Source organism: Myodes glareolus, chromosome 5 (genome assembly GCF_982192425.1).
Source record: "Myodes glareolus chromosome 5, mMyoGla1.1, whole genome shotgun sequence".
Classification (NCBI taxonomy): Eukaryota; Metazoa; Chordata; class Mammalia; order Rodentia; family Cricetidae; genus Myodes; species Myodes glareolus.
This window is the reverse complement of record NC_142030.1, coordinates 12,690,793-12,711,887: the sequence shown is the minus strand read 5'-3', so window position 1 is coordinate 12,711,887 and position 21,095 is coordinate 12,690,793. Positions and strand designations below refer to the sequence as shown.

Below are 21,095 nucleotides of genomic sequence, written 5' to 3'. Positions count from 1 at the left end.
CCGAGGCATAGGGGGAGCAGATTCTTCAGATAATTGACTTGAGCCTCTGAAGGTCATTCCGACCTTGTATTTCTGAGGAATCCTTAGAATCCAAGGTCTTTTCTTCTTCATGCCTTGGGAGGTGACTGTGTTTTCTGCTCACTTAGAAGCACCCAGCTCAGGGCTGGACACACGGCTTCCTGTCAGCATGAAGGTGAGGAGATGCAGGCCACCTGGTTCAGAGTCCAGCATGAACCCTGCATTAGCATCATCTGAGGGCAATGGTCTAAAGACTGGATTATTGAGTCTTACCCCAGATCTACAAATCTTGATTATTTTGTATTTTGTTTTTTTTTTCATTTTAGAGACAGGATCTCATGCAATGCAGGCTGACTTTTCAACTCACTGTGTAATCTAGGAGGGACTTGAACTTATTATTTTCTTGTCTCTACCTCTGAGTGTAGATTCTCCTGCTTATATGGCAAGTCCTCTACCCATTGAGGCATCTTACAGTGCCCCCAGAACTCCCTCAGAGATAGTGGCTATCAGAGAACCTGTGGTGTAAGAAGTGGTCCAGAGGATTCTTGACATGTTGTATTAGTTGCCGGTGTCTTCTGTAACAAATAAAAATATGTATAGGAACTGAGAAGAGTAGAAGTTGGGACTGAAGAGATGGCTCAGAGGTTAAGAGCAATGGCTATTTTGCCAAAGGGCTTGGGTTTGATTCCTAGACCCACATGGAAGCTAACAGTTGTCCATAACTCCAGTTATAGAGGACTCTAGCGCCCTCTTCTGGCCTCCTGTACCGCACAGGCGTACATTCAGGCAAAGCACCATGCATAATAAAAATAAAAAGAACGGAGGATTATCCTCTCTAAGTTCTGAAGACCCACAGCCTTAAATTATTTCCACTAGAATAAAACCAAGGTACAGGCAGGGCCACTCCTCACAGAGGCTCTGGGGAAGGACCCAGACCCTGCCCTATCCAACTTCGGGTGACTTCTGAATCGTTTGTGAACCCCAGGAGAAGGTGGGGCAGATTTACCTGCACCTTGAATACATATTTGATCCTGTTTATGACTCACGCCTCTTTGGAGCAGGACCTCCCTCAGGTGAAAAGTTGACACGCTCCACCTCCCTGCTTGCTCCCTTATAGGGAGCGGCCCCATAGGGCAGATGTCTGAGAGGTCACAGAAGCCCTGCTTTTCTGCACACCCTACAGAGTTCACAGCCAGGCCATGGCAGCCCTGGCAGCTGGAGTATCCAAGCAACGTGCAGCTTCTAAAGGGCTTGGCTCTAACCAGAATGCTGTAAAGTATTTGGGCCAAGACTTTGAGACCCTGAGAAAACAATGCTTGAACTCAGGGGTGCTGTTTAAAGATCCAGAGTTTCCAGCGTGTCCATCAGCTTTGGGCTACAGGGATCTCGGGCCTGGATCCCCCCAAACTCAAGGCATCATATGGAAGCGACCCACGGTAAGGCACAGTTGACTGTCACACAGGGTGGAGGGCTGTCACATCTGGTCAAGAGTTGAAGTAAGTGATGTGGTAGATTTCATTTTCAGATCCTGTAGTTCGGGTTCCACCTTGCTTTCTAAAATTATTTCTGAGGAAGAACATATACACGTTTGGAGCCGGACAAGGGAGATCGCAGCAGTAGCTCTGCTGATGCGGCCTTTGGCAGGCAGTTTAATCTCTCTGAGCTTCAGTTTTCCCTTAAAATGGCACTGGGGGAACCATTGTGTGTCAGTCTTGTTTTGAGAACTAGAAGTTAATCTTGGAGGATAATTGCCCTGCGTGTAATAGGCACAGAACACGTGGTATTTAGGATTTCATAGTGCCCCCAGGCCAGCACAGAGGGGAACAAGCCAAGGTTAGATACAGTCAGTTGTGGGCAAACTGTGATAGCATCGCTGCTGAGAGACATAGGGTTACTGAGGGTCATGGAAGGTTCCATTAGAGCTGGAGAATGGAGAGGAGGAGTGGGTGTGGTCCCACTGTGGTCTTCATTTGCATTCCCCTGATGATTATGGAGGCTGTATCTTTTCATCTTTGCCCTAATACATCATTGGTGTAGGCTTTAGAGAGATGCCCGTTCAAGCCCTTTGCCTCTTTCTCAATGGTTCTGTTTGCTTTTTTTGTTTCTTTGTTTGCCTTGCTACTTTTGAGAATAACTCTTTATTTAGTTTGGGAACTACCATTTTTTTTAATCTAGCAATTCTACAAAAAATAAAGGTGTTTTATTTCCTTGTCCACATCCTGACAGCCACCCTTTTACTTCTCCACCTTCCCAGGTCCACGTACACGGAACAATAGGTCACATTTCTTTGTGAGTTGGGCTTATTTCACTTAAAATGACAATTTTTCTTCTGTTCATTTTTTCTACAAATGACACGATTTTCATCTTCTTTATGAATGATACTCCATTGCGCACACACATATACTTCCCCTGTATAAATATACAATACTTTTTTATTCATTCATCTGTGCATGGATAGCTTGGCTGCTTCCCTATCATGACAAATGGGATTAATGTACAGAAAACGTGGATGTTCAGGTGTCACTGTCTTAGTTCTGATTCTTTTGGATACACAACCAGGAGGGCTATAGTTGTTTTGTTTCTGCCTGTTCTTAAGCTTCTAAGTAGGAGATCCACCTAGGCTCTTGTCCCAAGGAATGGAAGACACATTTGTCTAGATCAAGGCTGCAAGATCAGACCTGGGTTCTCAGGAAGAACTTGCTGTTGGAAGGGTGAAATCCCCTAGGGCTTTTCTGTATATGTAGGGTAAGAGCAACAGCCTGCCCACAGAGACAGCGGCTGGCCATGCTGGTCCCCAGGGCTCTTAACTCCTGGCCTCACCATCTGGGCTCAGTGTCTATCCCAAGCCCCCGCGAAGCGCATAATGCTCAGTGTGAACAGACTTAGTGCAGCCTGTTCAATACTCTTTTCTGTCTGGAGTGTCCCCCACTCCTGACAATTAAGCAGTTTATTGATCTGAAGGAGAAATATGGAGTCAGGAGTGAAGCCATGCTAGGCTTCTAATAAGGACTCCAGCTGAGAGACATATGGAGGGGTTGAATTGTCGGAAGGTTAATGGGTGGTGGAAGGCTCTGGAGCTTCCATTCTTTCTCCAGCTGCTTCCTCTTACATTCGTGGCTTTGGAGTTTCCAATTCAGTCATGGTTTGCTGTGTACTTGTCCTGGGCTGGGAGGTACCTCGAGGAGCTTTCACTAGTTAAGAGGGGGGGGCAGAAAATAGGCAGACAACTGGGAGGCACTTGAGTAGAGAAGAACATGGGCTTGGGTGTCAGGTTATGGCCCCTTATCTATCACTCAGCAGCGAAGTGACTGCGGATAAGCTACTAACCTCGCTGAGAGCCCGTTTCCTTATGCATGAAGTGAGAATATTAGTACTGCCCACCTCCTTGGGTTATGAGGAAATCTGGATGAAAGAATATGTAAATGCTTGGGAAGTGAGTTATCTCTAGATAGCATTACAAGATAGACTGGCCGGAGAGAAAACTATTCAGTGAACAACATGGATGGGAGATGGGGCAGAAACAGTGATGCTTGACTGTGGAATTGGACAGGAAAATTATAAAAGATGATTAAGCTGGAATTGGTGGAGAGAGTGGTCATAGGTGAGATCAAGGAGAAGGCTTGGATGTGAGCCAAGGCACTGGGCTGTGGAAGAGCATGCAAGACAGAGTGTTCTGAGAAGGCTGTGCTCCATGGTCGTTAGAGCAGATAAAACATGGTGGGAAACAGGCGAAGCTAGAAACATCGTGGACCAGATGGTGGAAGGTCAGAAGTGCTGGGCTCTGGGATGTGGTGATGGAGTGAGGGCAAGGGCATCACTGGGCTTCTTGACAGGACAATTCAGAGCTCTAAGAATGCCAAGCCAAGTCTACCAGTGACACTGTCCTGGAGAGGAATCTTTCTGAGTAGCCATCACTTCTGAGAGAGTATGAACTTTTATAGTACTTCCTATCTTGAGTTCCTTACAGGAAGTAAGGACTACTGTTTCCTGTCTTTCCATCTTTCCAGGGCTGGCAGAAGGCTTGGGTAGTTTGTGATAAGGGGTGCTTGGGGTCATCTCTTGATGGCCAGGAAGCATCATCCTGAACACACGTGACTGGTGCTAAAGAAGAAAAAAAATAGCACTCCAAAAATGTAGGCAGACGGGGGCTGCTTTTCTTCTGCATGGTCCTCCATATTTTAAGTTTCTCCAACTGTCTGTCTCTTCTATCTCTGCTTTGAGGTTTAATGGGGGAGAAGGCACACAGTAAGTTCTTGTGTCCTGAAGGAGTCTTATCTCCCTGTGAATTGTAAAATGAGGATTTTATGTGACCCTTGAAGGATCCATATAATATACCAGTCATGGTTATTTTGGGGGGTGGGGTGGGGAACATTTTGCATTATAATTAGTGAATAACACATATTAAAATGAAAATTCTACCTCCTGACCAACAGGCAGCATTTTAAACTGAAGCCTCTGCCAACATTCTCTCTTCCTGAACCTAAAATTGTAGCAAAGCTTTGCACATTTGTTGGATGTGAGTGTCTTTTTGTTTCTGTCACATGGATAGTGTGACAGGGAATTGAGCAGAAAGGGCAGGGGTGTCACCCTGAAGCATCAGCATCATCTATAGGTAGTAGCTGAAGGAATGAGTTTGAACGATTTCGCTAATGCCTTGCTCAGAAGGATACAACTGACGAGGAAATGGGGCCAGAATAGAAGCTGAGGACCAGGTCCAGGGGTTCCTGGATTCCTAGGGTGAGGAAACAGGAGTCCACAGAGGAAACTGGGGTGATGTATCGAGAGATGTGGCCCTCAAGAGCTAGTGAAGACACACACTGCAGGGGGAGGCCTTCAGAGTGGGAACAAACGCTAAGGAGCAGCCAGTAAGATGAGGTAGAAAATGCTCACTCTGGGGTTACCAGTGATGGAGGAGATCTGTCTAACGGGGCTGGGAAAAAGGTAGATTCCACGGGAGTGATGGATGAACTAAAAAATACCTTTATTAATTCTTTGAGAATTCCATATGTGGTTTCAGTGGAGTCTGGTCACATTTACCTCTACCCCCCCCAACCTTTTCCAGACCCTAACCCCCCACCTTTCCACCCTCACCCAACTTCACAAGTTCCTGAGTGCCGTGTTCCTGTCACATCCAGAAGGCATCGTTTTGCTCTGGTCCTCTCCAACCACTGGCTCACACAATTGTTCAGACCCCTTCTGAGATGGCCCCTGAGTCCTGAGGGAGGAGCAGTGATCTAGCTGTCCTGTTTGGAGACGAGCGCTCCAGTATCATGGAGCCTCTGTACACTGACCAGTGGAGTTTCTGCACGACCCACAACCCTGCGCAAGACTCTCTGGTGCAGAGATGCGAGCATCTGGGCAGTTCAGCACTATGTCCATTTAGCAGAATAATAGTAGCAGGGATGGATAGGTTTAAAAAAAAATTTAAGGAAAGAGAGTCTTTCAAACCCTGTTCAATGCTTTCTTTCCTTCTGTCTTGAAGTTACTGCCTTTTAAAGGCAAAATTTAAATGAAAAGATTTTCCAGTCTGTCATTTTTTAATTAGTTTTTCAAATTTCTCCACCTTTTAGTTGTCAGGAAATAATGGTCTAGAGCATGGGAGCTCTTCAGTACCTGAGAGCAAATTAGAGCTACCGCTTTTTCATTTACTGTAGTGTGTGTGTGGTGTATATGTGTGTGTATATGTGGTGTATATGTTTGTGGAGTGTTTGTGTATGTGGTGGTATGTGTATATAGTATGTGTGGTGTGTGTGGTGTATATGTATATGTGTATATTTGTGGTATGTATGTGATAGTGTGAGTATAGTGTGTGTGGTGTGTATATGTGTGGTATGTGTGTATAGTGTATATATGCACTTGCATGAAAGTGTGCTATCATATTAAAGGCAGTTTTAGGGAGAATGCATTAGAAATGTTAATAAAGAGTAAAAATGGAAGGGTTTTTATATTATTGTTTACTGTTAGAATTTTGTCTATCAGTAAGAATTACTTTCTTGGCAAAACTGTGAATTGAAAAATAATATTTGGGGTATGAGAGTGGGGTGTTAGGGGAGAAGGGCTAGGAGCTGACGGGTTCATATAGGTAGGGCTGTCTTCCAGAAGGTTCCATCTCCTACAGTAGGATCTCAGAACCCCTGGTCACAACTCCACGTGGGCTTTACTCCTTTTGTTCAGCTCCCTCTGGCGTCCTCATCATGCTGGATCTATTATTTCTTCACGTCTCTACGTAAGCAGTGGTTCTCATTGCAGAGCTAGACAGCCCTTGCAGGAGTGTAACCCATCAGTTTGCAAGTGTAGTCCAAGTTCCCTTCGGTCCCTTGAGGTCCCACCCTTTCCCCTTAACAATTTGCCTTGTGTCCAGGCTGACTGTCTTCTGTGGACACTCCTCTGCAGACTGCACCAGAGTCCCCCTTTCTAGCAGGCAACCGTCGTCTTCACGTGGTCAGCTGGTCAGCCAGAATGCCCCCTGGACTTTTAATATGAGCTCATTTTGCTTGTTTGTTCAGCTGCTTCCCAATAATGTCAGCTTGATTTGATCATGCAAACCAAAAGCCCTGAGAAGCCAGGATTTTACCTGTTGGTTTCTTCACTTCCTCACCCTTCCATCTCCCCTGCCTGCTGTGGTACCAGACTCAGAATGGTGCCCAGTAGGGCCTTCCTGCATAAACAAAAGAGAAGCGTTGAAGGCTTGCCCCCGAGTCCCCCCTTCTAGTCTAGGGTGATGTCACATCTGAGCAGATGCCAAGTGGAAGCTGGTAAATGACAGAGATAGAAGCAGGAATATGACCTCATCAGACCTGAGCTCTACCCGGAAATGGGTACTCCCTGATACCTCATCCTTGATCCCTGGCTTCCTCCCTGATACCCTCAGGATTGGATCAGCTATAAAATTCTTGCTACTTAGTCATGTGTTTAAGGAATGCCCACAGTGGGCATTGCCTTTTGTCAAACAGACCTCTACTCAGCTCTCTGTGTAAAGAGGGGTGTTGTCCAAATGGGCAGGGTCATAGCTCATTGTGTTAGCACCTCAGCCTTTGCCTTTCTCCTACACACCACGCCTTGAAGCCTTTTCACACCCACATATCCTCACACTCTTATACTCAGTGTGCACAGTAGTCAAGATCCTGGGCATGATAGGGGCTCTGGGCTCCAGCTTTTGTCCTGTGGATCGGTAGCTGACTCTGGTGTCCTCCCTTCCTGGTCTTGAAAACCCACCAGAGGAGACAAGCATGTATGTGTGGTTGTAGACAAGATGCTAGGAGCCTTCCAGCTCTGCATGATGTTTTTATTTCTGCTGCCCCCACCATTAAACAGCGCCCTCTGACTTGTCAATCTCCTAAACTACTTTCAGGAACTGTGTCCCAACCCTCAGTTTATTGTTGGTGGAGCCACACGGACAGACATCCGCCAAGGGGGTCTAGGTGAGTAACTGGGTTGAGTCTATTTATTTAGGGCGAGGGCGGGTGATTGGAAGGAACGAGCAACACCAGATTAAGCTGTTAGACACGGCAGACCGAATTTCGCACATACAGGCTTCTGTTTCTGCGGCTGCAGGCTTCACGGTGGGTCTCGAGGTTGGCTTCCCTTAGCAGGTGGTTTTCTGTCAGCTCATTGAACTCCCGTCACGATAGAGTGAAGAGCCGGGAATACAGACCTAGGGTAGAAAAACCTGTGATGTTTTCCACAGCTGTCCTAAAGCAGGCAGGGCACCCTGTGGGATGACCCTGTCGGTGTAATTAGAGGAGATGCCTCCTTCATTAGTAAGAAAACATGATCTTATCTCTGCAGCCAAACCTTCTTTTACTGGTCTGGGATCCTGGAATCAAAAACCTCCTTTTTTGGGGGGTGGGGTGGTAGGGGAGGAATTCCTCATGGAGGAATGGCTACTAAGTCAAAGTGAGGTTCTGGGTTCAGGCCTCAAAACAAATGAACACCCCCCCCCCAAAAAAAACCCTAAGAAATCAATCCACCTTTTCCTCAAGTCTCACATGTCTTTTAAGCTAGCAGCAGTTCATGTTGGGAACTAATCTTCTCTTTGTTTTGCGCGTTCTAGGCTCTCTGGGTTATAGCTGCACTGCAGAGGTCACGCTAGAATTCAAGAGGTGCTGGTCCAATCCCCAGCATTAAAATCATAAGTAAACAAATGAAATTTACCAATGAGGCAATTGACCAAACACAGCAAGAATTCACTTTGGCAATTACAAAGCTTGTATCTCATTTCCAAACAAAACATTCAAGGCGTTTCTAGCCACTCATTTTTAATATCTTCTCATCACAGTTTAAATATGCTGATAATATGCAGAGACATACCTAGGAGTTTTTTTTTTCTTTTTTGGACAGGGGTGAAAATTATCCTGAGTGGGGCTCAGACTGACTCAGGCAGAGGGTGACCTTGGAACCACCCCCTTTTCTCCATCTCTGGAAGGACTGGGATTACAGGCCTGTGTGCTGTGCCTACCACCGTTATAGGTGGTGCAGGGAATTGAACCCATGACCTTTGGTGTACTAGGCCATCTCTCTCTATCCGTTGAGGAACATCCCTAACAGGACTTTTTTCTTTTTTTAATTTGAATCAGAATATTGTTAGGGAGCAAAACTTACCTGAAAATGTATCAAATTTTAAACGTTTTTTAACTGTTTAAACACAAACTAGCTGCAACTCTTACTGTCTTGTTTCTTTTAAAGAAATATAAAGCTTGGCTTGTAGGAACAGTGTGACTGGGAGCTTGTGTGACTACACCTTCTTAATCTGAGGGAACATTCAGAAATACTATTCTCGGGGCTGGGGCTGGGACTCAGTGATAGAGTACTTACTTAGCATGCAGGAGGTCCTAGGTTTAATCCCAGTTGCCACCAGAAAACAAACAGACACCACTCTTCACACTGCACGGCTCCACGGTTCCATTATATAAATATTTCAAATATTTAAAATGCATGTATCTTGTAAAAGAGGAAGAAGCACACGCCATCCCCGGTAACAGGTGAACTCTGCTGACCTCCAGCCCTCCTAACCCCAGAGCTTCCCTGACGGGAGTTTCTACAGAGAGCTTGACAACATTTAATAGGTTTTGTGGCCCGGTGGGACCCTCAGTTGAGCTTCGTCACCTACTTTGTGGATAGCTCCAAACACAAATTAGAGATAAAAAGGAAAGAGAAAGAAAGGAAGGAAGATTGAGAGGGAAGGAGGGAGGGAGGGAGGGAGGGAGGGAAAGGCTCCACTTGATGAAAATAAACGCCACCTCCCTTTCACAGCCACCCCTTGACCTTTTGTTTCTCAGCACAGTTTTCTACCCTTCCCCTCTACTCTCCTTGCTGCAGCCTGGAAAACCTCTTTCTCCTCAGCCTGTGGGAAACCACCAGGACTTGGAAAATTACAGGGTATTTGATTTTAAATGGTTCCAATGTTCTGTCCTTTAATGAGCACCGCAAATAGCTTAGTTCGAACTCAGGCAGCGTGACTACAAAGCAGGAAACACAACTGGGGCGCCCCACTCCCAGACACTCACGCCCTGCATTCGTCTAACTCTGTGTGAGGCTCCCAGAGGGGTGAATGTGCTGACCTTTTGCCTGCTCTGGGTGAGGACACGTTGCCCTTTTCCTTCAAGCTAAACAGCTAGTCTAATTTAGCCCACAGCCCAGGGAAACACAACTTTGAATGTCTGCCTTTAATGGCTCCTTGTTAGAGACCTTTTAACTTGGGGAAAGGCAGTTAATGAGTGCTTTTTCATTGATTGACTTGGTGGGACTGTCCTTTGATTACTGTTAAGCAAGGATATTTGAGGGCTTCCAGAAGTGGCTGGAGTGTTACCATGGAGAATGTGTGCGGTGGATGGAGACACAGGCTAGAAGCCCAGGAAATGAACCTAACCGTTCTCCGATTCCCGCTCACATCAAAACATGTACAACTGTCACTGTGGTGGCGGAGTTTAATGACAGAGCTAGAAAGGGGCACCTGAATGGATGGGACAGGGGCCTGGGAAAGGGTCTGGGTCCCTGTTGATCAAGACTGTATTTAGTAAGCAGAAAAACAGGTGCTTCGTAGCCAAGGCTGTGACTAGTGGCTGAGCGACAGAAGCATGCACGTCCTGTGAGGTCTGAGCTAGGGTCGACCCCGGACTATGAGGAAGGATTTCTCACTGCACATAGCTCCCCTTTCCGACACAGCTCTCAATGGTTTGACCATGGCAGGTAGGAACGTTTGCTTAATGTTTCATTGGTATTCTAGAATCCACTGTTGGCACTGGGATGTCTCTACTTTTTTTTCTTAATTAAAAATTTAAAAATATTTGACTTATGAGATAAAAAGAGGTCATTATTTATTTATTTTTGTTGACCTGGGAGTTGAACCCAGGGCTTTGGGCATGCCAGGCAGGAATGGCACCACTGAGCTATGCCCAGCCCTCCCTCCTTTAAACAACTCATTTTAAGATAGAATATTGCTAAGTTGTATGAATAGGCCTCAAACTCACTCTGCAAGCCAGGTGGGCCATGTACTGGGATTATAGGTGTGAACCAGAACACCCAACTGAAAGTAGTATCTTTTCGGTAGAATCCTTACAGTTTTTCAGTAAATACATTTAAACATCAAAGCATCACAAAGTTGCAGTATCTTGAAACAATACTTGAGGATTGTAACACAGTCCTCCACTGGTCTCATTAGTGTCCTGTGCCTCTATCAAGTGCCTCACTCTCTCTTCACAGTGCTCCACCACTCTGTCACATTGCTCCATTGACCCAATCAGAGTGCTCCACTGTCACATCAGAATGTTCCACCACTCCATCACAATGTTTCACTGCCCCATGACAGTGCTCTACCATCCCATGACAGTGGTCCACCATCCCATCACAGTGCTCTACCATCTCATCATGTGCTCCACCATCCCATGATGATGCTCTACCATCCCATCGCAGTGCTCCACTGTCCCATGACAATGCTCCACCATCCCATGACGGTACTCCACCATCCCATCACAGTGCTCTACTGTTCTATTACAGTGCTCCAGGGTCTCATCACAATGCTTTCCTGTCTTATAAAATAGTCAGCTCTCCAATCCTAATTTTCCACTGTCAAGTCACCATGCTCTCTTATCTCTTCACAGTGATTCACTGTCATCATGGTGCTCCATTGTTCATCACAGTGTGCCACTGTCCCATGACAATGTTCCATTGTTCCGTCACAACGCTTTACTCTCCTGATTCATCACAACGCTCCATTATTTTATCACAATGTGCACCTGTCTCATCAATGCTCTGCTCATAAAATTCCCCACTGTCCCACCTGAGTGCTCCACTATTTCATCATAAAACTTCACGGTTTCATCACAGTGGTGTTATCACAACGCTCCATTATCCTATCCCAATGTGCATCTGTCCCATCAGAGTGCTCCACTATCCCATCAGAGTGCTCCACTGTCCCATCAAGGTACTTCACTGTCCCATCACATTGCTCCACTGTCCCGTCACAGTGCTCCACTGTCCCGTCACAGTGCTCCACTGTCCCATTGTGGTGCTCCACTGTCCCACCACAGTGCTCTGTGGTCCCGTGATAGTATCCATTTGTGCCATTGAGTATCTGTGTACCTCAATGTTCCTTTACCCTGTCCAGTATTCTAGTGTCCCACCATGGTATCTCCTCCTCTGTCCTTGCGTTTTGGATAGCATATGTCCCAGAGCCTTTGGATGTCTTCTGTGGCACTGAGTTTAGTGGCTTTTACACAGCAAGCCACATTTGTGTATTAGAACTCATTTGTTGCCTGGCCTTAGGTGTCCTACTCACATGTCCAAGGGAAAAATGGAGACTATTCTGGCTTATGGATAGGAAATTGCAGGGTTGGTGGAGCTGCTATCCATGGATCTCAGTGTTGCTGACAAACCTGATCATCTTCTGTCTCTGCTAGTCTGAATGAGTTGGCTGTCATCTCTTCCATGGAAGAGATGCTGCAGATGGTGGGAAATCTGACCACTGTGGCCTCACATACCCAGTAGTTTTGGCTTTATAGCTGTCATAGGAGGCCTCTGATGTGATGGTTTGGATTGTCATCCACTTGTTGGGCCAGTCGCTGCAGAGAGAAGAGTAACAGCCCTTATGGCTAGCCCAATCTGGGGCCTGGCTCACTGTTAGGGTTGTGAGAACTCTCCCAGTCATGGGGAGGACTTTCCAAAAGTGGGGAGTGGCTTTTGGCAGATGGAATAAAAAAGGGTAGTGTAACATACAAATGTATGTGTCTGGGGTGGGGCAGGGTCTCAGCCAGTCTGGGCCTTCCCACAACCAGGGGCCTGGCTTCTTTCCTCGCTCCAACCCATCACCCTGACATGCTCAAATACATTCATTTCCTTGAGGCTCCCATTCTCTCTCTCGATCTGTCAGTAGCCAAGACTCTCTGAGCTTATCTCTGTAGACCTGTGCCTTCTTGCTCCGCTAAGGGGTGTCCTGACCATCATTTCCACAGTTATAATTAAAACAGCTGGGCAAATGTGGCTGGGAAACTAATACTTGGTTCCTTATCAACCCAGAAGTGGTCACTACCATGAATAGAAATGGTTGATGATAGCCCTGGGCATCATGACTATGTGTGCCCCCAGACATGGTGACACTCAGCATTCAGAGAGTGTTTGCAGCACTTTGATCTGGTGACCTAAACCCTCTGTCATTGCGTCGTTATTAAAATACTTGAAAACTGATATAGCCAAAGCTCATCTTCATGTGCTTTCCAGGACTGTCAACAATCAGGTTGGATCAAGCATAGAACAAAAATCGTATCCTGAAGTTGTCTATGCCTCTTGATTTTCAAAGAATTTCAAAGTTTAGCTGGGCGGTGGTGGCACATGCCTTTAACCCCATCACTTGGGAGGCAGAGGTTGGTGGATCTCTGTGAGTTTGAGGACAGCCTGGTCTACAAGAACGTTAGTTTCAGGACAGGCACCAAAAACTACAGAGAAACCCTGTCTCGAAAAATCAAAAAAAAAAAAAAAAAAAAAGAATTCAAAGTTCTACAGAAACCAGGCTATCTGGTTGTCTGTCCCTGATTTTCTGACATGACTAGGTGGAACATTAAGAAATGTAAAGGTGTCTAAAAGGGCTTGATCCTCAACACTGGAAGACTGCCCTAGAAACAGTTCATAAATGCATCCTTGATGGTAGCTGTGGAGAAAGGTATGCAAAGATGCCTGCACTCGTTGCTGCTGCACCCCTGTTGGGATTCTCTGAGGTGGCTGGTCTCCAGGGAACTCTCTGGCAATGGCTGACTCTTCTTCCCCCGGCTCCAGCCAGTCCTTGCCTGTGCTCATACAAGCAGAGAATTGGCATGTGCTGTTCTTGGTGCCCATGGCTGTGGAAGGACAAAGGACTCAAATGGCTTTAGTAACGTGTGGGCCCCAATGCTACAGGAAGGATACTTGCAAAGACAGAGACCCTGGACCCTGGAAAATGAAATTCTGAAAATTCTGAAAGCTCTTTCATAAGAAGTTTTTTTTTTCCTTAACAAATGTGGACTAGAGACTTCCAGAATGTAGAGAAACCAGTGGACTTTCTGAATAACATATTATAATGTTTATTTAAAATTTTAGTTCATTGGATGGTTTTCTTTCCTCCTCCTTACTGCCCTTCTCTGTCTCCCCCTTCCTCCCACCATGCCTACCTCTCTCCCCCTCTTCCTTTCTTCCCTCCTTTCCCGCTTTCCTCCTCGTCGTTTCTTGTGTGTTAGGGAAGAGCCTCAGGCCCCGGCGCAGCACACAGATGCTCCACCATTGATGTATTGGCTCTCCTTATATTTCTCACTGTCCTGTACCAGTGTGCTCATGCCTGTGTGTCAACTGCCCTTCACCCTCAGTCTCTACTGACTTGGGTTTGCTCTTCAACTCTCTGGAACTGATGTCTTATTCATCTTTGTTGCATTTATTGAATAGAGTGTTATATTTGATATTCATGTTTCAAAAAGGGAATGAGTGGAAAATTTCACATCTCTAAAGATAAACGAAAGCCCAATAGCAATGACCATAAACTCATCACCCTCAGATGCAGACCTTGCACTGATTTTCTTTTGTGAACCGGCACACCCCCACGGACCAGGGCCTGGATCCCTGGAGCCGAGATGGACATATGCACTCGGCAGTGATTGAGAGCAGTGTCAGCAACCTTAAGACATCTTCTGATCTGAAGTGTCCTTCTAGGACTGGGGCGAAGTAAATCAATTCGCTAGGTCCAGATGCTTACTTTTAATGAGCAACTGGGGAGCTTCTGCTCACGCAAAGGACCAAGTGGGCTCATTGATTCTGGAGAGCAAAGGATCAGACCTCCGCGAGGCAGGAAAAACTGTAGAGGCCAGTTCCATGCGGCCCTGTGGGGTAAGTTTGCTTCTGACGGGGTCTTTTCTTCCTTTTGCTGTCTCTTTCTCTTCCTAGTCTCCCTTGCACTCGTGTCCTGTTGCACTGTGACCCCTCACCTTTCTATTTTGAACAAAGGTGCTGGGGACAAGCATTAGTTGATGTGGCTGTGACATGATATTCATATTGACCATTCCTCAAACGCATGGGAGAATTCTATGTTAGTCGCTTAGTCCCACCCACCCTCTCTTCCCTGTTTCCTCCTGGATAGCAGGGCTGGTAACCCCAGCCACTTATTATTTCCATATCATAGGACAATTGTCACAACTATATAAAGTATGTAGTATCGCTTCTGCCCAATTATTTTCTCCCTAGCACATTTCTTACCCACTTCCCTGTATCTTTTAAGACATGAGTGAGGCACAAACCTTGTCATTTCATTTTTGGGGTAATTTTCAGTAGAATTGAGCTTGCACCCTACACTTTTTGCTCTATGCATTTAGAAGCACTATTCTGAGATCAAACTTCTGGCTTCAGTGAGCTGCCATTGGAATCATGTCCCAGGCAAGGCTATGGTTACTTACAACAAACATACACTCCACATTTCCAGGCAGAAATTTGTCAGGGGGGCTTTTTTTTTTTAAAAAAAAAAATTCTGGTTTTATGTGCTCCACTGTAAAAGACGCAGCCGAGTTTCTGAGCCTCCAGGGAGATAGTCTCTTCACCTCAGGAGGAGGTGGTGGGTTGGCCCAGGTAACAGGCTTCTCTCTAGGTCCTGTCTTGGCTGAGCAGCCTGAGTTTGGAGGGCTAAGTTGTATCGCACAGTGTGGGATTCCTACACAGGGCCTCCATCTGCGTTACTTTAATATATTCTACAGATCCTACTGTTTGAGGGGGTACTTGGAGACCCAGAGAGAAATTTTTCATCATTGATAAACCATGATGGTTGGGCTTCAGGAGACCCGCCTCAGACACCAGGCCAAGACACACGGCTGGTTAAAGGACATAGTTACAGGAGACTCTGGACAGCCTGAAGACAGAGAAGCTGATGGAGCGCGGAGTACTAGCAATTCAACGTCCCAGACCTCAGAAACTGGGGAGGCCTGTGTGTGCAGGCTCCCGGGATGCCGCTGAGCAGGAAAAGGGGTTGCAGGCTGGGGACAGGGCAGCAAGGATGAGGCCTCAGGTTGCGCTCAGGTCCTTCACATGCAGGGAACTCTGGGGCTTTACTGGAGGCTTCAGCAATTACACTTGGGGTTTTAGCTCAGAGATGTGGCTGCAGTCCCCGATGAGCCAACTCCCACTCTGCAGGGACCACAGGAGCCTGGTCCTGCTGCAGTGAACTCACGCCACGTGTTCACAGGGATCACGCAGCTGACAGAGCCATTCAAGGCGCCAGTCTTCTGGGGATCCTCCGCTTGCCTAGTCCCTTCCTGTCACCTGTTGATTGTCTCTGATGTTCTTTAGGCTATGCTATGCTATCCGTATCAGTTCCCAGAAACTGGTCGGCGCCTTCCTGTCAAGAGGCAGCATATGCTTCCCACAGGCTCCTTCTATTCCCACATTTAGTTTATAAAGTCACAGTAGTGTTCCTGTTGCCTTGGGGGCAATGTGGGAGGGCACTTCTCTTTCCCTTCAAATGTTAGCAATTGGAGGGAAACAATCCCTGGACTACATCTTAGTTTCCCTGCTCTCAAATGCTTCAAGAGGTCCTGCAGGATTGCTGTGGGCCTAGGGATTTGTTCTCAGGTTCTATGACCTAGGAACCGCCCTGTATCACCATCCCAGCCTTGGTCCCTGAGCCTGCAGCTGCTGCATCTCCAGGCAGCTTCCCCTTAGTAAGATAGACATTCATGAATTCTTCACTGGCCCCAAGGTCAGTCTTAGAATTCTTCTGTGCCCTTATCTGTGTCTTAAGAACTGTTTCTCCAGTTCTCCCCAGGTCAGGGCGAGCATAGCCACCCCATCACACTGAACGTGGAGCTTTTGGTCTTTCTTTCTCTTGTTTCTCTTGTCTCATTTGCTTGTTAACCTATTCTCATCAGCTTGGGGTCAGTATCTCCTTATTCCCTGGGTTGTGGGAGCCAAAGTTGGATGCGTGCGTGCGTGTGCGTGTGCGTGTGTGTGTGTGTGTGTGTGTGTGTGTGTGTGTAAGGGAGCATCTAAAGGAGAACCAACTCCAGAGGTTGTGACTTCAAGAGCTATGACTCCAGGACCCATGGGCACTGCCTAAATGAGTAGGCCAGGAGTAGGTAACTGGAGAACTCGGAACTGCAGCAAACAGGAGAAATTGTACAAAGGTGAGGCCGTCTCCCAGTCTGAACTGAAGTTACCATGAAGGGAGCTGGGCTTCCCTTTACCCTGTATGCATTACCCCCGTCCCTGCCCCAATTATCTCCTTCCCACCACCCTGCTTTACTTTCTTTATGGCATTTGTCACCACCAGGTATATTATTCATTGCTTGTTTTTCTCACTAAAACACACCAGGCATGATATCAGAGATTTTCTTTGACATGAGTTCTTAGCGCCAGGAGTCATGCTTGGTCCAGAGTAGCTGCTCAGTGAATACGTGGGAAATGAGTTTGTAGTGGAAGTCTTTAGTGGCTTTTGGGTGACAATGCTTCCTCGACAGGGTTCCCTGCCTCCCTGCCTAGGGTTCAGCTGTCTTCCTCTCTCCTTGCACTCTGTCTGCTCTCGGGAACTGTACTCAGGATACTTACCCAGCCTAAACATGGCTTGTTTTGGATTTGTCAGAACCTGTCACACTGACTTCCACTTTGACCTCAGAGCTGCTTGCAGTTGGAAAGCCATGCTCAATTTCCGGGGAGATCCCCTGCTACCCCGTGTTTAACATGTCTTATACTTTAAGAACTCTTGTGACACCCTTGGGAGCTTTATGGCTCTCCTACTGACTTCCCAGAACCATCCACTTTCCAGCCAGCTTTGGAGGGGGCTTTAAACAAAGCTGCCCCTGCCTTAACTGTGACTGGTGTTATTCCATGAACCTTAGCACCCTTCTCTTAGCTTTTAGTATTTCCCTGCTACACCTGTCTTATGGTGTTTTGCTGTATTTTTTATCTCAATGGGCATTACAATTAAGCACAGTAAGCAAGCTAGGTACTTGGTGATATATTTACATAAACCCCAAATGTATTTATCTACTAATGGCCCTGCCCTGGTGAATTAGTTCCATTTTTAGAATCTACTAAGAAATTCTTTCTCTCTCAATAGCATTAAGGTTTGATTAAGTGAGGGGGGGATAGGAACTCCCTGAACAGTTTCATGTCAGAGAGTCTAATTTCTTCAACAATAGCTCAAATTAGATGAGGACTGGTCTACAGGGCTTCCTATGCAGCTCCAAAGTGCTCTGAAGTCATCCTAGGAACTTCCCTTGGATGTGAAGTAATCTCTCTGTCTGTCTGTCTGTCTGTCTGTCTCTCCCTCTGTCTCTCTCTGCCTCTCTCTCTGTCTTTCTCTCTCCTTCCCCACTGACAAGTTAGAAGATAAATCATGCCGGCCTTGCATTCACACATGGCCTGCTACCCTTTTCTGTTTTTTCCCTATTTTGTGACTCTATTAAGTCCGGGGTGCTCTACAGCTCCTGGAAGCAGACCCTCAGGCTCAGAACTGTCCTTGGACAAACGCCACTTTGCGTTGTTACAGCTGTCCTCCACGCTGAGCTGCCCCGCACTTCTGTGGCTCTCCTATCAGGCTTGAGGAGCCTTTCGTGAGTCGTCATGGGAACCAGGAGTGGAGGCGAGAGGTGATCTGTGGGGCAGCAGAAGTGGATTATTTAGTGTGTGTTATTAGTATGTGCAGTACATCTGGAAAGAGTTCTTTTGAGGACCTAAAAATTATAGTTGCTATAAGGGAGTCTGTTGCTATCACTCAGAAAGAAATAAACACCAGGAGGAGTCAAGGTTGATTTATGGAAGTAGTTTCCTCCCAGGGTGACCACAGTGCCCCATCTCCCATGGAGAACCTGGCGCTGGGCTGTGGAGGATTTATGAACATGTACGAAACACAGGATTGACTCTTGTCTCACTTCTAGGTCAATGATACCTCGCTGCAATGTGGCCATGGGGCCCGGAGGCACTGCAGAAAAGCCTTGCTAGACTTCACTTGCAGCTGCAGCTGCAGGGGTTGGCTGTGGTGTCAGGTCCAGGTCAGTGTGAGCTGCTTAGCAGGGAGAAGGACTACATGATTTACCTGACGTAATTGTCAGCGTCAGGAAGAACACTCAGGGCTCTTTTATTCATTCAAGTGGCTAGTAAGCTTCTTTCTCATGCTAGGAAATGGGCGATGAGACAGGCCCTGACTCCCCTCTTCTGGCCTGGGTGGGTCTGGGGAGAAGGTTCCTGAAATCTGAACAAAGCCCTTCACCCAGAAGAGCTTGTGGTTGGGGGGTCTTCAGGGATGAGGTGGGGTAGCACAAACAGAGTAAGGCCCGCAGAGGCTGCACAGTGGCCAGATCCTGCTGGGCCCCGAGGCTGTATGGAGAATTTGAAGAATTCTGGATGTTATTCCTAAGGATAATTGGGGAACCACAAGGGTGTGTGTGGCCTGATGTGGAGAGTGGAGACTGGAAACCCTAGGCAGGGCACAGCTGCAACACGAGAAACCTTGCTACCACAGATAAACACAGACATGGGCAGTACTGGAGAGTAACCCGGAAGCTCTCATTTCTTAGTGAACCATTTCTTTAAAAAGATGTGATTAGCCCATCATTTTGATAAATGATACAAGAGATTCTGAAACATTTCTCTCACAGCTCACCATACTTAGGAAATAATTGCCGCACAAGACAAGGGCGCAGTGCCCTCTGCATCTCATTTGGACTGTCAAAGCAAGATCTTGAAAGCACTCTCAGAGACTCTCTGAGTTCTTCCGAGATCTCCCTCCACCCCTTAGCACTGAGATTACTACCCTTCAGGTAACCATCCTGCCTGCAGCTGCTGAGATTTCTCTTTCTCAGTTCCGTGGCCAATGGCACCGTCACTTCTGCTTCGTTCAGTTCTGAAAGTGCAGCAAGTCTCTCAGTGCTGTAGGTTAGCCTGTGCTGCTGCCACCAAATACCACAGCCTGGGTGACCCATGAGCCACAGAAACGCACTTGGCCGAAAAGTCCACACCAAAATGCTGCAGATTTAATGTCTCCAGGGTCTCTGAGATGACGTTGAGTGGCCGTGAACTCTTGGAAGGGGTGCACATCATGTCCTGACGTGACAACAAGCAGAAGGGAGAAAAGGTGGCAACCCTGTCAACCCTTGGGTAGCTAACCCCGTTTGTGAGGGTTGACCTCTTAAGATTCGGTTTCCTGTTAATAAGCACCAGTGAGGGGTAAGGTCCATGTGAGTTTTGAAGGCGACACAGGCGTTCAAACCATACCAGTCACTTTGCTACCCATTGGCCTTCTATATGCAGGTGTGCTGGCTCGGTTGGTGCTAGTGTTAAGTAGAAGTGGGTGTTTGACTGTACTTTTGTGTTCTGATAATTTCTCAAATTTCCTAATTATAGCTCCTCGAGCAGTATGAGAGAAGAAGGCTGGGGAGAAAGGATTCTGGAGGCATTTGGGAAAGAGTGGCATGTGGGAAAGGTGAGGGAAGTAATTATCATGGCTCCCGGGCTGAGGGAGGCAACACCTTTGTGGCCGTGTTTGTGAGAGGTAGGAGACCGAGTGGAGGCAAGCACAGGTGGATGGGAGTCAGTCATCAGCGTTGCTTCCTGTGTCAAACTTGGGTGACTCAGGGAGACCCCAGCATCTCCCCGCTGCCATTGTCAGTTGACTTCTAGGTAACAGACACAGTATAAATGTCTGCTGATTCAGTTCTTTTTGGGATGCTCCTTGTTTGGGTTAATTGTTGGATGATAATAGGGAATAATGGGGAGGCTTATTGAGGGCTTTCTGTGTGTCAAGCATATACTAGATGCTGTCCACATCTTGTATTATCTTCCTAATAGCTCTGAGAGGTGGTGACTATTCATGTCTCTGCTGAGTAAGTAGATGTTATTATATGAGGTAGGTGGCAGGGTGAGCTCAGTGTTAATAAGGGTGGGGAGAGGGCAGGGTCTGGAAGCAAGAGGAAAGTGGTGCTGAAGAGAGGCTGAGAAGCTGTCTGTGGGAGGTGGAGAGGAGGGGCTGGTCTCCCTTTGTGCAGAGGTGTAGGCATCTATTTCAAATGTGATAATGATGCTGCTTTCAGCTTCTGGCCCCACAGGGTATGGGAGAGGCAGCAAGCTCATCGCCTGGCTGAACACTGTGTGTCTGAGCGTGGGAAATCACTTGTTTGGCTGCGGTGGAGATGACTTGGCCAGTCAGGGTCAACTTTACTCATCTGCAAGTGGGCATCAAATCTGTAATCTACCTGTTCAAAGCGTGCAGTGTTGGGGGAGGGGCCGCTTGTTGGTTCCTGGACGCTTAGTCCTGAAATAATCACACAGAAACTGTATTCATTAAATCACTGCTTGGCCCATTAGCTCTAGCTTCTTATTAGCTAACTTTTACATATTAATTCAACCCATCTCCATTAATTTGTGTATCACCATATGGCAGTGGCTTACCAGGTAAAGTTCCCAGAGTCTGTCTCTGGTGAAGGCTCCATGGCTTCTCTCTGATTCTGTCCTTCTTTCTCCCAGCATTCTGTTTAGTTTTCCCTGCCTAGCTAAGTTCTGCCCTGCTATAGGTCCAAAGCAGTTTCTTCATTTATTAATGGTAATCACAACACACAGAGGGAAATCCCCATCAGTACAGAGAG

General features: G+C 46.9%; 1 protein-coding gene across 3 annotated transcripts in view; it reads left to right on the top strand.

Moving 5' to 3' along the window:
* The first annotated feature begins 1,145 nt into the window (after positions 1-1,145).
* Capn8 (calpain 8) overlaps positions 1,146-21,095 on the top strand; it is a 71,464-nt gene continuing 51,514 nt past the window's right edge. For 2 of the 3 annotated variants that reach the window (XM_048439542.3, XM_085687602.2), the window contains exons 1-2: positions 1,147-1,454; positions 7,370-7,439. In XM_048439542.3, coding sequence (XP_048295499.3) covers positions 1,218-1,454; positions 7,370-7,439 — 307 coding nt within the window. In that variant the 5' untranslated portion in view covers positions 1,147-1,217. Of the gene's footprint in view, positions 1,455-7,369; positions 7,440-21,095 lie in introns of all 3 variants that reach the window. The other variant, XM_085687603.2, reaches the window with a different exon arrangement.